The sequence below is a fragment of the Buteo buteo genome, chromosome 10 (assembly GCF_964188355.1).
Source record: "Buteo buteo chromosome 10, bButBut1.hap1.1, whole genome shotgun sequence".
NCBI lineage: Eukaryota > Metazoa > Chordata > Aves > Accipitriformes > Accipitridae > Buteo > Buteo buteo.
Genome location: NC_134180.1, coordinates 40,432,648 through 40,449,821, shown reverse-complemented (window position 1 = coordinate 40,449,821; position 17,174 = coordinate 40,432,648). Strand labels below are relative to the sequence as shown.

At 39.4% G+C, this 17,174-nt stretch overlaps 1 protein-coding gene across 22 annotated transcripts in view; it reads right to left on the bottom strand.

The window, feature by feature from the left end:
• FGGY (FGGY carbohydrate kinase domain containing) overlaps positions 1-17,174 on the bottom strand; it is a 327,635-nt gene that overhangs the window by 128,968 nt on the left and 181,493 nt on the right. For all 22 annotated transcript variants that reach the window (XR_012651846.1, XR_012651845.1, XM_075037209.1 and 19 more), the window contains 3 exons: positions 5,982-6,194; positions 3,946-4,057; positions 1,999-2,150 (listed from right to left, as the gene is read on the bottom strand). Coding sequence is in view for 20 of the 22 variants with exons in the window: in XM_075037209.1 (XP_074893310.1) it covers positions 1,999-2,150; positions 3,946-4,057; positions 5,982-6,182 (465 nt within the window). In the remaining 2 variants the exon portion in view is untranslated. The remainder of the gene's footprint in view (positions 1-1,998; positions 2,151-3,945; positions 4,058-5,981; positions 6,195-17,174) is intronic.

Genomic DNA, 17,174 nt, shown 5'->3' with positions numbered 1-17,174 from the left:
ATTTGTAGACCACTTGAAGACACTCCACGGAGTAACAATGTATGTGCAAACTGCTGTTATAGCTCTCACTTGAAGAGCCTGACATTTAAAGTTACTGTAAAATTTGCCTTCCTTGGCAAAAAGTGAGAACACTTGCCTTACGTGAGGCTGAATTTTAGCTGTCGGAGGCTAACATGAACCTTTGCTGCTAGCCCTAAAAGTTATGTAATACATAGGCACGTTACTGTGATGGGCACTGAAAATAAACCATCACTCTCATACAATTCCTTTCACCCTCCTACTTTGCAGTAAGTATAGAAGCAGTAAGCAAAGACTTCATCACATACCTCTCTGAAGCTAGAAAGTTTAACACTACATGGCCATACCTCAACTGATTACAACTGACTCCATAATAAATGTTACTGTTCCTTCTCATGAGCTAGCTGAGGTGCTACTGTAAGATGTTGCTTAAGGTGCCTGAGTTAAGCAGGGTAAGCTTAAGCAGTTTAACAATATGTCTTTGCTAGTCCACTCAGGATGCAGGAACTGTCATGTGAGCAGCTCAGCAAGCAGATACTGAGGTAAAAAAACCCTCTCTTAAGGATAATAATCTTTAGCTGGTACGTCAGGAGCTCAAAGGGGACATATGAGCAAGCCCTGTCCTGTAATGCCCTTCTGCCAAGCAATCTCTGCTACTGGCTGGCATGTAGGGTAAGGTGAATTCTATTTCCTACCCATTTGGTCATGGAGGGAACAAGCCCTGCAATACTTGCTCTCCCTTTATACTACACCAATTACATCAGAAGACTTTAAGGCCACAGCATAGACTTACATCTCTGGGTGACCCCATTTGGAGACCCCCCGCATAATCTGGCCTTTTCTGATCAGTCAGGTACTGATATTCCAGACCTTGCAATATAAAAATGTTTTAAACACAATGGATTCATTTAAGGTTTTTACAGCTTACTTTTTATTATTGATGACTGACATATGATACTCATAGCTCAAGAAGGAAAGAACTAGTAGGCGGATATTCATTTTTCAGTATAGCATCTACAAACAACATTAATTACCCTCTATTGTCATTAATCACCCTCTATTGTCATTAATCTGTCAGTACCTGCTTCTACCAGTTAATTCCTTTGACTTTCCCCAATCTGCACCTTGTTACTTCATGTTTGTAGAGACAGGAGACTTTAGCTGCTTGAAACTGGCAGCAAGTAATTTACATTTGGGCTGTGTTAAATTGACAGCAAGCATCATTGAGACCAAATGTAAAAGCCAGATTGGAGGAGGTTACAAAAAATTCAAGTGGCAAGTATTTCTCCTTTTATCTGACAGCTAATATTAAAAGGCCATATGTCATTGTTACACACAAAATTTAAACACAAGAGACAGAGGCAGACTTCCACATTATGAACAGAGCACCTTCCCTCTACAGATGTCTGCTTCCTACAGATGGGACAGAACTAAATTGAAGCTCTAACTGAAGTGTTTCTCTACCAGCAGCCAAAGACATCGCACATCCCCTCACTGTTGGATGCAATGCCTCAAAGGCAGTACCTCTGGCCAGGATACACAGTGTTGAGATGGTGCTGTTTTCATATTGCTATAAATCCATCCCAGAATTAGTACCTACACCCCTCTAAGCACACCCAGCTACAGTAGTTGGGAGCAGGAAATATGCCTCCATTACTAAATCCTAGGATACTTCGAGGATTCATTCATTACCATAATTTGTATGTATATCTAGCCTTATAATTAGATAAGAAAGGCATATGAAATCTTTCAATCAGGAAGCACTAAACCTCAATAAAATCAAAGATATTTTTAAATAATTGAGAGGGAAAAAAAATCTCAAACATTTTCATCACAACTTAAGGCTGGCCTTACTTTGCAGACCTTTGGGTTCAACACTAAGGCTGAAGACTTTTGGTTTAGATATTTCCTTCTCAGAAATTAACAAACAAAGGGCATTAATAATTAGTAAAAATGCACCACAGTTTTAGATGTACTCACTTCCTTTAGCCACAGCAATTTAGGTGGCTGCATTTCCACAGACATCACTCCCCCTACATAGCTCAAAACCCTGTGTTGCGTTGCATTGATGCGCTCAACTTGACTGACTGCACGATGGTCCATCCACATAATAACATTCCTATAGTTTTGTCCTTTGGGGAAAAAAGAAAAAAAAGAACATTATTTTAGGTCTGGTTTAACCCCACCTCGGTACTCTAAGTTACTAGACTCTAAGCTGCCTCACACTTCCACTTCTACATAGAAAGCTCAAATTCTATTTGTGTTAATAATACACAGTAGATATCTAAAGATAAAATTCTAGCCCTCTGAGCCAACTTTAAGCCATGCTGACCACTGAGAACACTGACTGAAACCAGTCAGGCTTGTGAGCATCCAAGAACTTTGAAACACCATGCTCTCATAGACTATATTTCACTCAAAGAACCCAAACTTCTTGACAAAGTACACATATCTAGTTAAAAATATAAAGAAGCATTTTGGTGACTAAGAACTAAAAATGTGACAAAACCTGAGCAATTACGTTATAAGCTGAAATTAACTCAGGTAGTCAGCTAGCTAGCTATTTACAGGGATTCTCTTTCCTTTTCTATTGTTATGAGAAGAACTACCTTAATTCCTTTCAGAAATAGTTTCAGGGGAGTAATTTGCTGAAATGCTTTTATTTTGGATGTGGAAGGAAGAAGCATTTGGCAAGTCTGCATAACACATGAGAACAAGAAGCAAAGAACACTTTTTATCAAAATTAACCTACAGAGGACCTGCTAGAGAGGTGGAACAGTAATCCAGATGACACTTGCTAAGCACACTGCCCACTCAACTTCATGACACAGCCACTCATGCATAATCTTGAAAACATACTCCAAGACAAGGCAGAAGTATGAGGCACACCAATACTTCTAACATGGATTGAAATACAACTTAGAACCATCAGACTGCCTGAAACCACACCGTTGCATGCCTGTATCAGTGTGACAGTATTCAGTGCATTCTTGTCTTTTTACTTAACAACACCACTGTGTAAACTCAAAGTTCTTGGGGAAATCAGAGAATAAAAAATGAGAACTGAATTTGACTCAATAGACCAAAACAGCCCCAGACATAATTAGGCACTGAACAGATTGTATGAGACTCTCAAACTGAAAAATAAATAATCTCATTTAAATTAGCAAAGGACATTTCAGGGGCAAAGCTGTTTTTTTGAGAAGGATAGGAAGAGATGACAAATACATCTGAGAACAGAAAGGGAACATACACAGAATTGTGATTACGGCTCTGTAACTACTGATTTAGCACACACATCATCTTAAATGGGATTCACTGAAAAAAAGTGCATCACAGACTTTTCTTGCATCTTCTGAATCATCTACTCAAAAGCTAATAAAAAAAATTTAAATTTTTGAAAAAGGTCAGACTGTTTCTGAAGTTTAGCACTGTCCTAGACAAAGACAGAACACCAGTATAATACAATACAGAAGTTGAACCTCTTGCCTGCAGCTCCACAACACAGTGAGCAGTTAGACTATACTAACACTAACATTTTTAGTATTCCTTTAGCCAGTGTGGATGGGCATTTGTACACATTATGAAAGCCATGATTAGTAAAGTCTGAAGGAGGAGAAAACATGCAGAAAAGAAAAATGAGCATAGATTTCTCTAAGAAGTAGTCTCTCTGAGCCAAGATGAATGAATTTATCTTAGGATGCCAAACATTTAGGCAAACAGTAATTAATTCTCAACGCAGATTTAATTTTGCAGTAGAATTAAAATAGTAAAAGCAGAAAAAAAAAAGTCTTGTAAAAAAGGTTTTCTATCATCTACATCTCCAAGAGTCAGCCCCATAATTTGGCATTTGGATGAAATTGTAAATTCGCTCACATCAGTGGCAAAACATGCATAGTAAAATCAATTTTTGTGCTGAAGTCCTACCTTCACAGTTGACTGCCAGAGGTTGGAACCGTTTATCCACAACAACAAGGGAACATGTAGCATCAAAACCAACCCCTCGAATCTGGCTAGCATCTACTCCACAGACAACTTTCTGCAAATGTACAAAAGAGAGGTGAATACAAATATATCAACATATATGCAGGTACCAGGTGAACTAGTGAGTAGAGAAAATGAGTTACGAGTTAGAAATGCAAGCTCAAACTCTGAAATTTTTGAGATTCAGTATTCTTTAACACCTCTAATCAAAAATACACCAAATTACCAAAAATTCTTTGGCTTTCAAAACTGAATTCAAAGGTCCATGAAAAGTTCATTAATAGCTTTTTAATCTTACTAACCACAGTACTGGATAAAAGCAGGAACCACAAAATATCAGAAAATAAAGGCAGCAGAAAACTAGCAATGCTAATTTTCTCTTCTCTAAAAAAGTCTGCAGTTGAGCTGCATGTGAAACATGGACACAGGATTAGGGCCAAGTGTTTCCATCAGTTACTCCACACAGTTCCCACCTGTGGAAGCAACAATCTAGAATTGCTTTGGTAATATTATGCCACAGCTTTTTGTCTTGCAATAGTGCAGAGTCCCAGAAATAAAGTTGGTCAAAACCTGTAGCAGTGATAATACCTCTGCAATGCACACCTTTTCAAAAGCTCTGCTACCCAGAGTTTGGATAGCATATTTTTTGGAAGATTTTCCAAAAAAAAAATCACCACCCCAAGAGGTCAGAACTTCATAGCTTCCAGCAGCACTGGAAAAACAAAAAAAACCACCCACATGGATTAAGTGCCAAGTGAGGTTGCAAGACACCTAAAATGTAATGCAATAATAAATTGCCACTTCTCAGTAACAATAAAAATATCATTATTTTAATTAGTACTATAACGAAAGACTTTCACCAGACTTGCTACAGTGCCAGTCTCTTACTGGGTCTGTAAAACTATAGCTTCAGAGACCATTTTTATTGCTTACATATAAGAGATTGTATTTAAAGAGGTCCAGAGCAAGAACAAAGCGATTCACAAAGAGAAAAATCAAATAAACAGAATAAAAGACTTGCTCCACTTTAACATCAAGCTGTTCCTCCTTATCACTCCTGTCACTCCCTTCTTTTCCTTCATTCCCCCTCACCTCGTCTCCTTCATCTCAGGGCATTTCTGCAGAGCCAAGCTCATTAATGTTTGAAAAGGCTGATCAATAACAAGAGAATGGGTGAACTGTCCATCTGCAAATTACCAAGCATATCATGAATATTTAAAAAGCAAACCTTAAGAGTATGGCAGGCTGGGGCTTTATTAAGAAAGATGAAATGGCCTGCACGTGCACTGCCAAGCAAGGTCACTAATTTACTTTTACCACCAGCATGTCCAGGCAGATCCTTGGATCAGAGGGTACAAATTTTCCCTTATACTAAGTTTTATTTCAGTCTGGTTTTATGCTTGATACTATCCACAAATGTATGTAATTTATTTTGGTCTTATAATACTGGATCCTCTTATAATGAGGATGACAGGCAACAGACATTATGTTAGGCACCATCCACAAAACAGATTACAATTTCACTACAATAAATGCTCCTTTGTGACTCCAGTGCAGCACAATGCACATCTTTAAATATATGCACTACCAGGTTCTGAGCAACCTTGACTCCTCAAAGAACTGTCTCATGGGTAGAATATACTCCAGTGAATCAAAACCCACAGATGTGAATCCTGAAGGCAGTGGGTAAGTCCTCCCCCTGAGCCAACAGCACAAAGGAAGGCCTTTCATTCTACTTTCAGTTGTAGCACAAACTTCTTTCACTCTGGCCTTCAGCTCCTCACCTATATAACAGACCTTGTGAGACTACGTCAGCCATATCCTCAAGGTGCCTTTAATACACAAGGATGGTTACAAGTTACACAGTAATACAGCATGCACAGAACTGAATGTTAAAGGCCAGTGACTGGAAGACCTTAAACTTTCAAAACTTGAAGAGCTACCTGCAACACATTATCTCCTTCTTTTTCTTCGCATACCTTTGTGACTGAGCAACAAGCAGCCCATATGTCTGCAGAGGATTGCTCGTAGTGGTCTGGTTGGGGCTCCCAAATTTGGATTGGCTCATCTGCATGTGCCACTACTGTCCCAAACCCATCTACCAAAGCTGCGCGAACACTTGCTGACCCAACATCAATTCCAACATAGTATTTTACTGGAGTCTGCTTCTTACTGTCCATTTTTGATAAAACCTGTTGGGGAAAAACATAAAAAGGGGTTAAAAACAGATAAAATGACTGACGATGTAAAACTGTGCTGAACAGGACAGGAGACATGCTGTACAGGCACTTTGATAACTCTTCTTTGCAGCAAGTCTTCACTTGGCATTTTTTAATTAATTTGAGTTTTTAAGTCTTGCACTAGTTGTACCATTTTTCTTCAAATGTTTGTATGCAAGTTGCATGACACAGAAGCTCCTGAAAAGCAAACTGTAGATTTGCATGTAAGAATATGCATGCTATGATAAAGTTCATGCATTCATACAATCAAAGAAATGAGCTGTGGCCATACAGTATCATGTCTACATAAAGGGAAAAAGAGGGAAGGCGATAGGAAGGGAAGGAAGGGGTACAGTTCCAATCTCAGTAGCAATCAGGAGCTGGTGCTTTACACAGAAGGGAAATTTCAACCCAGAGACTCCTGGTTTTTCCTGAATTCTGGCAGATGGGGAAGCTGCTCATGTCTGGTCAGTTGGACTCGTCTCTGGACAAGACAGCGAGAACCACCACAGATATGTCATTGCCTCAATGCAAACAAATTATACTCCTGAAATAGTGAAAGGGGTGCTGTGCCTGGCTCCACTGAACCCTGACCTGAAGAGGAACAAGGATCCAAGAGCTGCTGCCTCCCATAGAGCCAACCAGCTACCGAGTGGCATATTACTGCTGAATGAGACAGTGAGCGAGGCTGAATTTCTGCAGAATCTCCAAAAAAAAAAGTGGTGTGATGCTGATAATTAAAATAGCTAAGTGACAATCTGGTATGTATTACCCAATTTTGAGCCCCCCCAAGAAAACAAAAAACCAAACCACCTGAAAAACAAACCAGTTAGGTTTTTAAGAACTATCCACCATCAATCCACACAATTTTAAAGATTCAGAAGATAATTTGCTGAAAATGTGTTGACTTATGAGAACATCTCAGGAAATCTCTGCCTACTCTCTGACAACCTACAAGAACAAAGTGAGGTTAAGTTAATTCATTTAATTATTCACAATGAGTTGCTTATTTCACTATATTAACTATTTGACATTTAATACAGTGACAAACGTACTGTACTCAATTTCTCACAGTTTGTTCTTAATTAATAGTTAATATTTACATTTTAATCAAGCTGGGACAATGCCAAGTAAGAGCTGATACAAAGTATCTGAAACATCAGACAAGTACCAAGTTTAGTGGTTGTATGAATCTGTTAAGCCTCTGAAACACGCAAAACTCAGCTGACACATAGCTTCTGATTTCCAGAAAATGAATGGATCAATTATAATCTGATGAATACATACTATTTACAGAGCACCAAAATGGCTTTACTTAAAAACAGCCCATCTCTCCCAAAGAAGTGACCTAGATTACTTCTGTATATGGAAAATGGGTTGGTTAGAGGGAGGGACATAGGCAAAGAGGGAAAGATTTGGAAAATACTGCTTAGTAGAGAGCAATTATTCACACTGCAAATGAATCCTTTTTTTAAAAAAAAAAACAACAACTAGAGTTTAGTGGCAAAGTATACCAAAAGCGCAACAGAAAAAGCAGTGGAACAGAAAACGGTGAAAGTCCTCTTTCTATCTTCAGACAATAACAGCTGATCATATAGCCACATAACTGTATTCAACTTCGGAAACAATGTTTTTTACCTGTTTTATTTCTACAAGACAGAAAACCAAGCCTTTTTTTTTCCCTCCCTGAAACATCTTCAGTACAGGTCAAGATCTATCCTTGGGTGTCAGTTTGAACATAGTGTTGGCACAATTAAGTGGCTGTTCATATCTATGGTTGGCTTATAACCAGTGCTGTTGATGGCTATTACAAATCTATAATCACTGAGAGTTAGAGGCAGCAGGTGAAAAAAAGGCAGGAAAAAAAAATCAGTCCCTTATCAGTGTAACAGCTGAATTAGGACAAAGTTTAATTTGCACTTAAAACAGAATAAGCCAACACCTTGGCTAAAGGAAATTACCCAGCCTCCCCTTATCCTACCCTTTGACTGGTTCATAGAAATGTGGTTAGTCTGTGGAAATCTGTTACCATAACCTGTCCCATACGATCATTTTGTACTACCTGAATCTGTCATTTCATGATTAGACTACCACTGCTGGGGGCCAGGGACCATTTTTTGTTCTTTGCTTAGATGGCATTAGCATGAGGGAGTTCTGTCCATCACTAAAACTCCTAGGCAGCCTGATACAAACCAAAGCAGTTATCACACTGCATTCTGCACACACCATGGGAGGGTCACTAGAGAAAACTGTACAGACTGTTAGCTTCTACCCATATCAGAAACTAGAAAAAAAGAATCAAAGATACAGAGCATATTGTGGTACTGATGGAAGTACTAGCTACTCTCTTGCAGCATACTGATTCTGCCCAGTAGATCAGGTGCAATACACACTAATCTTGTTAAGCAAGGTCATCTGTTCAAGCGATGAGCAATCAGCTAAAAATAATGGTCTGCCATGAGTCTAACACCTAGGAATATTGGCAAGAAACCTCGCTTTATTTTCTTGGCCCTGGCTCTATGACCTGGTCAGACCAACAAAAGCTAATGCCTCTGTCACAGAGAGGACAATTCTCCTGATATCAGTGATTAATACTGCATCTGTCAGCTGGGGATACTTACAGCACTCTGCATCTTCCTCTTAGCCCTTGGCTGTAAAAGCAGTTTTAAGACATTCTTTTCAACAGATGATGTTCACTTTTTAATTTTGCACTCCATCTCCTCAAAGCTTAAAAGGCTGGCTGCAGGTGCTGCAGATGCTGCTAGCTACTTGCAAGAAATTTTACCATAAAGAAATTCATAAGACTGTTCCTGATACTATCTCACGAATTTCCCTGTTTTTCCCTATTTCGGCACTGCCTTCAGCTGCTGACTCATAAAAAGATGAGAATAAACCACAAGCTGCAAAGCAGATTTTATTTTTTTTTTTAAACATAGGCAAATCTTTCTTACTTGCTTTTCACAAAATACAAATAGCAAAAGGAGTATTTTACATCCTGCCTCCTTCTCACACATACAAAATATTACTCTAAATTTTTATTTCTCTTGCTTGTATGGCAGCCTTGATTTTAGCTCATTAATGTGTTTTTGCTACTTAAGAGAACAAGCTTAACAGATGTTAGAGAATTAAGCTCATAGTACCTCCTACTCAGCAGTTAAAATTATGGCTTTGCATTGGATTCTTCCCACAAACATTTGAAACCTGGAACCCAATCAGCCCATGTAATGTTTACTTTCCTTTTTTCCTTACTAAGCAACCAGGATGTGCATGTGTGAGTGACTGCGCAGGAAGCAGAGTTTGTTTATAAGCTCAAGCAGTACGTATCAGTCTGTGCATATCCACTATTTTATTTCTGTAAATCAGTGGACCTAAGAAAGGGTTAAGTGACAAAGTCCAAAAACAAGAACCACAAACCTATTTTAACTGGTCTTTCTCTGAGTAAAGCTCACCTTCATTTACAAAGCAGTATTTCAGTATCTTACAAAAAAAGGCTGAGTAAATATTAATCCTTTTTTCAAGCACAACAAGCACTAAGTTACCGAGGCTGTTCAAAGTATAGCATCTCTGCAACAGGATCCGATCTGCTTGCAAAAACATAATTTGATGCCAAGGGTTTTTCTGGAATACCAATCACTTGGTATGCCACCTACTTGTCAACCGGATCCAGAAAAAGCACTGTCATCTTTAGGTCATAAGTGTCACCAGTTAGAGACTCTGCCTAAAGGTATTTCTTGAGAACCTAGGAACTGAGCAGTGAGGTTGGTGGAAAATATTTAGCCAAAGTACTTTAATAAGAATTCAAAGAGGAATGTTGTAATTCATTTTTGTTTACAGAAGGTTCCTTTGGTACAAGAGGAAGCTCCAAATCAGAAATGAAGACACTCTTTAATGGAGTTCAGAGGTAGAAGAAGGTCCCAGCACAAAATTCTTGCTTTGGAATCCGGACACCAACACTCATTGCCACGTGCAAATAAAACTTTGTTGTGCAAATAAAACTTTGATTTGGATTTTGTATCTACTGGATTCTTAGCATACAGCTTCTGCAGCCAATACAATCATGAGGAAAACAGCAAACTAGAAAAATGATTGTTATAAAAAGTCCTAAAGGCCCAGTCAGACAGGTCAATTCCTCAAGTGCAATATTCCTAACAAGACACCAAAATATTTGATGCATGGATGACGCATGTTTATGGAGTTCCCAAGTGATGGAAAGCAGTGGTGATAATACCACTGCCTTCTATACTCTTGAAGTACCTAACTCGGGAAGCTTGGCTTCTTGCAGCCAAGAAAAAGGCCTCCAAAACTCCAATACAGCTTTGCCTGTCCATTGCAGAATTAGGACCTCATATTTACAACCTATTATTTGAATGTGCAAACAGAAAGGGGGGGGGGAATTTTTTAAAAGACATGTCCAGCTTGACCATGTTAGTCCACGACAATAACTGCTAAGAGAGGACAAGAAGCCAAAATTCCCTCCAAGCACTAAAACAGCAATGGCCTCTTTCTTTGCAAATCACAGCAGGGACAGAATGGCTTTTCAAACAAGCATTTATGATCAAAGGGCTACAGCATATGATAAATATTTATATGGCCCATTAAATAATAGTCTGTATAAATATTATTCAAAATGTGCATGCTGGAAACCACAGACTTCCCAGTTTATCCTTAAACAAATGTGCTAGTTTTCCCACATAGGCAATGAAAAAAAAAGGAGGGGTGAAACTGTCACTTGCAAAAATATTTCTTTAAAAAAAGAAAATCCTTAACATTATTTACTTTAATTTAAAAGGAATGACTAAGTAACCAGATGACTGATCAATTACAACTCACTACTAAACTCAGTCTGTCCTACCTTACTTCACGGTTATCAAATTGCCAGGACGTACCTTACTGTTAAAGCTACAGTACAGGAAGGCTGCATACTCACATGCACGCAGGCCGAAGCTCAGCAGAAGTATTTATCAACAGCAAGTACAGATTTTGTGGTATCGTGTGCTTAAATACAAAGAATTATGAAGGACTGGCACGTCTGTTTTAAACTTTGATCTTTGGAACGCTGCAGGCTGCCCAGACCCAGTGATCATGGATAAACAGTATGTTTTTAGTAGTGCAGCTGTGCTTTCCTATGGATTACTGAGAAAAAGATTAACAGGCTCAAATTAGGCTTCATAATCTTAATGTGAAAAGATCTAAACTTGTTAAATAAAAGCTGTTTTTCAATTGTAGAAGAGATAAAACTAAAGAAGCATTTTTGACATTATATTGGAAATTCAGCACTTCGTTGGCTTTCTAGGGTTACAGTAAACTAACAAAAGTGGTGGTGGTGGTGGTGGCAGAGGGGCAATCTCTTCTTGAAGACAGTGAACTCCCTTTCCTCTTCCAGGATCTTTAATTCCTGTTTGGATGTGAAGAGACAAAGAAGGCACATGTCTGTGTGGGAGAGTGGGAGCAGATGGGGAATTCTAATGCTGCGTTGAAGGGCAGTACTAATATAGAATAATACCCTTAAATGCCCAAGGGACTATGCTATAACTATCAACAAGCATTTATTTTTCAGCTACCTAACAGCAAACAAAACAAAAACAAGGAACAAAAGCACACCTCATCTCCCCTTTTCCCTTCCCAAAACAGAAACACGTACATGCAGGAGATCTCTGTCTTAGGAATGCGAGGACTGTGTTAACAATAACAAAACTGGAATAAATAAAAAACAAGCTGGAAAGTATGCTTCTTCACTAAAAACCACACACTTCTAGATTATTTTATCCATTCTCTGGTAAATTCTGTGGAGCTTTCTCACATCCTAGAACAAGGAAAAAGAGCTTCAAATAGTGGAAGGGACCACATTTTAGTAGTAGAATCAGACCCCAACTCCCAGTCCCATAGTACCTAGACTGTTCCACCAAAACCCACCCAATTGCCCCCCCAACACCGTAATGTAGGCTCAGTAAATCCCACCACAGGACTGAAAATATTCCACTACTTTCTAGTATCTCCTTTTCTGTCTATAAATAATTCACTATGTACTAATCTTCTGTAATGTCTCTCCGTATCTTTTTTTTTTTCACCCTCTCTCAGTGTCCAAGACAAAGCCATTACTTCATCGCTGCCTTCTGCCCTTTAATTCTATCTTTTCTATCTTAAATACTTTCAGACCAAACTACTTCCACCTGCTCTGATATAAAGCAAGACATATCCCGGTTTATCCTTGTGTAACTAATTAGCGGAGAAATAAAAATGACTAAGCAAATTTTTCTAAGAAATGAGATCCAAAATTTATTTATTTTCAGCTTCTACTGCCTACATAGATATCTCACTCATGAACAGCAGAAAGATGTCAGCATGACCAGTGTCAACAAATATCAGGCTCTTAAATATACAACAGAGTTGTTTATCATCTGCTCTAGAAGAGATTTGTACTAAAACAGAAAAATTACACTCTCCTTCCAGTTTCTCTCTTGAACTCACACTGGCAGATACAGCCCATAGTACCATTGATGAAATAAGAGCAACGGCATTCTGGACCCTGATTAAAGAGAAGAGCATGGCTGCACTGGGTCAGATAAAAGGTCCTATTAGTACAGTATCCTGCCATAAAGAGCAGAAGCCATAAGAAAAGATATGTCTGTCCTTTTCATCCAGTAATACTTCCCCAAGACACCTTCCTCCTCCTGCTATTGTAGAGGCACTTCCTGAGCCAGAAATTTTATCTTTAAGATTAGCAGACCTTGAAGGCTTTTTCCTCTCTGAAAATGTTTGTGCTTTTTTTGAATCCAGGGAAATTTTTGTAACTGCAATCTACTGTGGTAGTGAGTTATGAAGTTCTGTGTAAACAATGCAAGAAAAAGTCCTTTCATTTGTTCTGAGGGTGCCACCTGTTAGTTTTGTTTGATGGGCCTGAGCTCCTGAGGTAGAGGAGACATTAAGCAATTGCTCCGTATTTACCTTCTCCATGCAGTCATGCTTACATTGCATTCTCAGTCATCCCCAGAAGGCTTACTGCAGCTATCTACAGACCATGGATGATGAGCTGAACTCACAACCTTAACATGGTCAGGTAAATCAAAAAGCATTTTTCTGCTCTCTGACTGTTCATGGATGTGGCAATAAGAAGTAGCATCATACAGTGCAGTAGTAAGTATTAATAAGCAGCAAGCAATGATCCCAAGACCGCTTTGGGCAAGTAGAGATATTGCTCAGAGACGCCCACAGCAGAAAAATAACATGTTGGTGTCAAAGGAGAGGTGCTGCTTTGGAGCAGAGAGGTGGCTATGGAAGGCCAGGGATTTCAAACTTCAGGCGGTTCCCAAAACACTGGCCCTCAAAGTATGGCTAAACAGAGGAACCCAGGAGCTCCTCCCAACTACATGCTTGGAGAAGACTTAAGGCTACCGCTCACCCTGATCTTCTGTGGAAGGAAGACCAAGGCACCCACATGGTTGTTGCATGCCCTGATAGGCTCTGCATTGCAACAGGCATGAGACTAACGTCACAGCATGCCTCGCAAAGCTGCCAGGCTGCCTGGTCAGAGACAGCCTGTGAGACCACAGACAGACCAGCTCTCTCACTCTAAGATTATCAGTGTGACAGCGGTAAACAACTGGGCTGCCCCATTTGTTCCCCAGCCTGTAACCATGCCGCACAAAAGAAAGAAGTTCAGCGCACTCTGCCTCACTGCTCATCTAACACCAGGAACTGCAGGAAACAGCTGCAGAGAGGAGCTCTCAGGAAGAAGGAAGGGTGAGCAAAGAGCTACCAGAACACACAAAATGAGATGAGAAGGCTCGCACTACTGGGGAAACCTAACAGCTCCAAATCCCTCTGGGGCTCTCTTGGCCCGGCTTGGACTGGGCTGTCACTTCAAGAGCAGGGTCTGATCCTGCATCCATTAAAGTCAGTGGCAAAACTCCCAGCCATATTAGTAGTTCTGGATTAAACTCTTGACACTTGTGAACATCATAGGTGCATTCACACGTCTGCAGGATTTTGAATGTTTGCCATAACCTACAGTTTGTCAAACAGAGGAAATGTTGATCAGTTTATGACAAGACACAATTCTCACTCAGGAAAACCTAAGGAATTAAGAGGGTATATGGCAGCACCCTTTCTTCTCCGCACCCTGAAAATGGCAATCAATACAATTCATGCACACCAACCTATTTAGATCTATTCCCTCCTCTGACACCGCAGCTGCATGCATCCCTAAAGGCTGTGCTAATGATCTGGCAGACAGACATGTCCCAAATGACACTGCAGAATGCTTGAAGCTCTGAAAGAAGACACTATCTTGTTTACATTGACTGTGAGGTGGAAAAAAAAGCCATCTGATTATTACATAAATTCTAGCTGTAACAGCTTCATGACTAGTTGAAAGGAGGTAATAGGCTCCAAAATGACTGATGGATCCAAGTGGTTGGATCCATCAGCTTATTAAACTAGTGCTAAGGAAGATCTTTCTTATTCCTATGTCTCTGTCACTTTAACCTACCCCATGCTGGACAGAAAGAACAATCTCCGTTCATTGCCTGTAAAAGAGCGGCGGATTCCTGTACTGTGACTTTTGTATTTTTTCTGAGGTATAATGGGAATGGAGAAACAAATAAACAAACAAACAAACAACAAAACACAAAAAAAGCAGCGCATAGTAAACACATCCCTAGCACAATAAAGTTAATTTATAAAATATCTGTTTAAATAATAAAATATAACTTGGAGTAGAATGCACTTCAGAAGGCACAATTACAGTTCACGTAACCACACACACACACACTAGCTTTAAATTGCATTCCTGGAGCAAAGGAGCCTCAGCACCATGAACTTCAGTGCAGGGTACATACACTGACCTGGAATCCTGGGTAAATAAAGCCATCATGCTACTGTGGATATCAAATTAGCCAACTTTAGTTAATGCTGATACTCTAACTCTAATCACATCTGTAGATTCCAGTGCTACATCAAGGTTGAATTTGGCACTAGCTGCGTGATTACGTATCAGCAGATCAGTATAAAAATAATTTGTTCTGAGTTCACAGTTTTATGAAATGACAAAACATCAAAATTAGCATTCTGGCTGAAATCCACTGCATTTCCCATCAAGGCTTACACATTTAAGCAACATCTGAACCAACTGTCTATAATTACTCCTGGCAGATACTGGAACATTTAGGCCAGTAGTAGATGCAACAGTGAAATCAATTTTTAAAGACATGCTGTAAACCACTTCTTTCAAGACGCTCAGCCCAGAAGCAAACATGTGTCTATAAGCTGAATCCACAGTTTACTATACAGTGTTTGTTCACTCTTGCATAGTAAGAGCATGAGAATGACAGCCCTAAGTAATCTGTAATTTTAAAATTAAACATTTATTTGGGCTGCAATTCCAAAAACACTAGCCCTGAAGTTCCTGTCACAATTACTGATGAGGAAGTGAGGTTGCACATTAGCTTAGGTTAAAAGAAACATAAATTCTGCACAAAAATCAGATATCTAGATAGACTGTACACGTATAACATGTCTACATCCCTTTCTTTTTTACAGTGAAGGAAGAATCACATCTGCTCATGTGAGTTCTCTTCCTTCTCCCTACATACACAGCTGGAAGGTTTTGTTTCTTTGGTTTGTTTTTATCAATGCAAAATCTGCCTTCTTAATGATCCAATCAGTCTCATAATTTCAAACTCCTACAAAGACAAGCCTGAAAGGGTATCAGACCAACACCTCTCTAAGTTAGCTTCAACGACTTTCTCAAAACATACCAGAAGTCAAGGGCTTATAAGCTTGCTTGCCTCAAAGAGCTGAAGGTCACAAAATTTTCAAACTTTATTTTATGAACGGTGTGCGCACTTTCCCTTTCACACATGGAAATGCAGAGGGGAAACTGAAGGCAGCTCAAGGCACCAACCAGAAGGTATTAACACGAGTCAAAAAGCCAGACAATGCTGACCAGAGACTTCCCTTTGAAAATGAAGCTCAGAAACACCTTTCTACCAAGGCCATACCACTACTGTTGAGTTTGCACACCAGGCTCTTTGATATTGCAATGGCAGGTACCAGGGAAAAAAAATCAATTTAAGTCATTAGAAAAGCCCAAGATACAAAACAGGAACTCGCAGGAGAGCTGTTCTGATCCTCTCCTGTAAATCTACTAGTTCTCAGGAAACAGATCAACCTCTAACAGAATCAAAAGAATGCTTAAATGAAGAACAGCTTATTTAAAGAGAGAACGCAGACTTATTGAGGAAGTACAAGAAACAAAATGGCTAAGAGCCCTTATTTGGGAAGGGGATGACTTTTTCAAAAGAAGCAGCAGTTTCAAATGATAACTTAGCTGTAGGACTGTTAGCAACACAGGACAGAGTAACAAAAGTGGCTAAGAATACCCATAAAAACTTCCCAGCACAGTACTAGTTTATTTAGTCTCTCCTGACACTCTAAATTTATTTCTGCCCTGATTCTTACAGCTGGGAACAGCTGTACCTACAAGAACCCAATTCCCCCTGTTTTCCTCTTTCATCCTCCTGTCCCAGGCACCCTTCCCAGGAAAAAAAAAAAGAGCTCCCCTTTTTTTTTTTTTTAACCATATGCAAGTACATATTCCTGAAGGAAAGGGGGCCATTAACATTTAAAGACACTTTAAAATTTCAGTATGTTTTTGTACTATATTTAAGTACATTTAGAAAAAAGTTAATTTCAATAAATTAAGCAAATGATCTTCCAGGATGAGGGAATACTTGAGTATGAAAAACGAGACCACCTTCACAGTAATGAGTCTGTTTATTACCTTCTAAGAACCTCAAGAGATGAGAGAGCCCTCTCCTCTCCTTCCCCGACATTTAAGTGTTCTCCAGAGAAGAGGCACTGATGCTAAATTTATTAAACTAGCTAACAAGTCCCAGGCACCTCAGTAGAGAAAGAATCTGCAAGGTCACCAGTTCCTAAACGGTGCAGAGCACG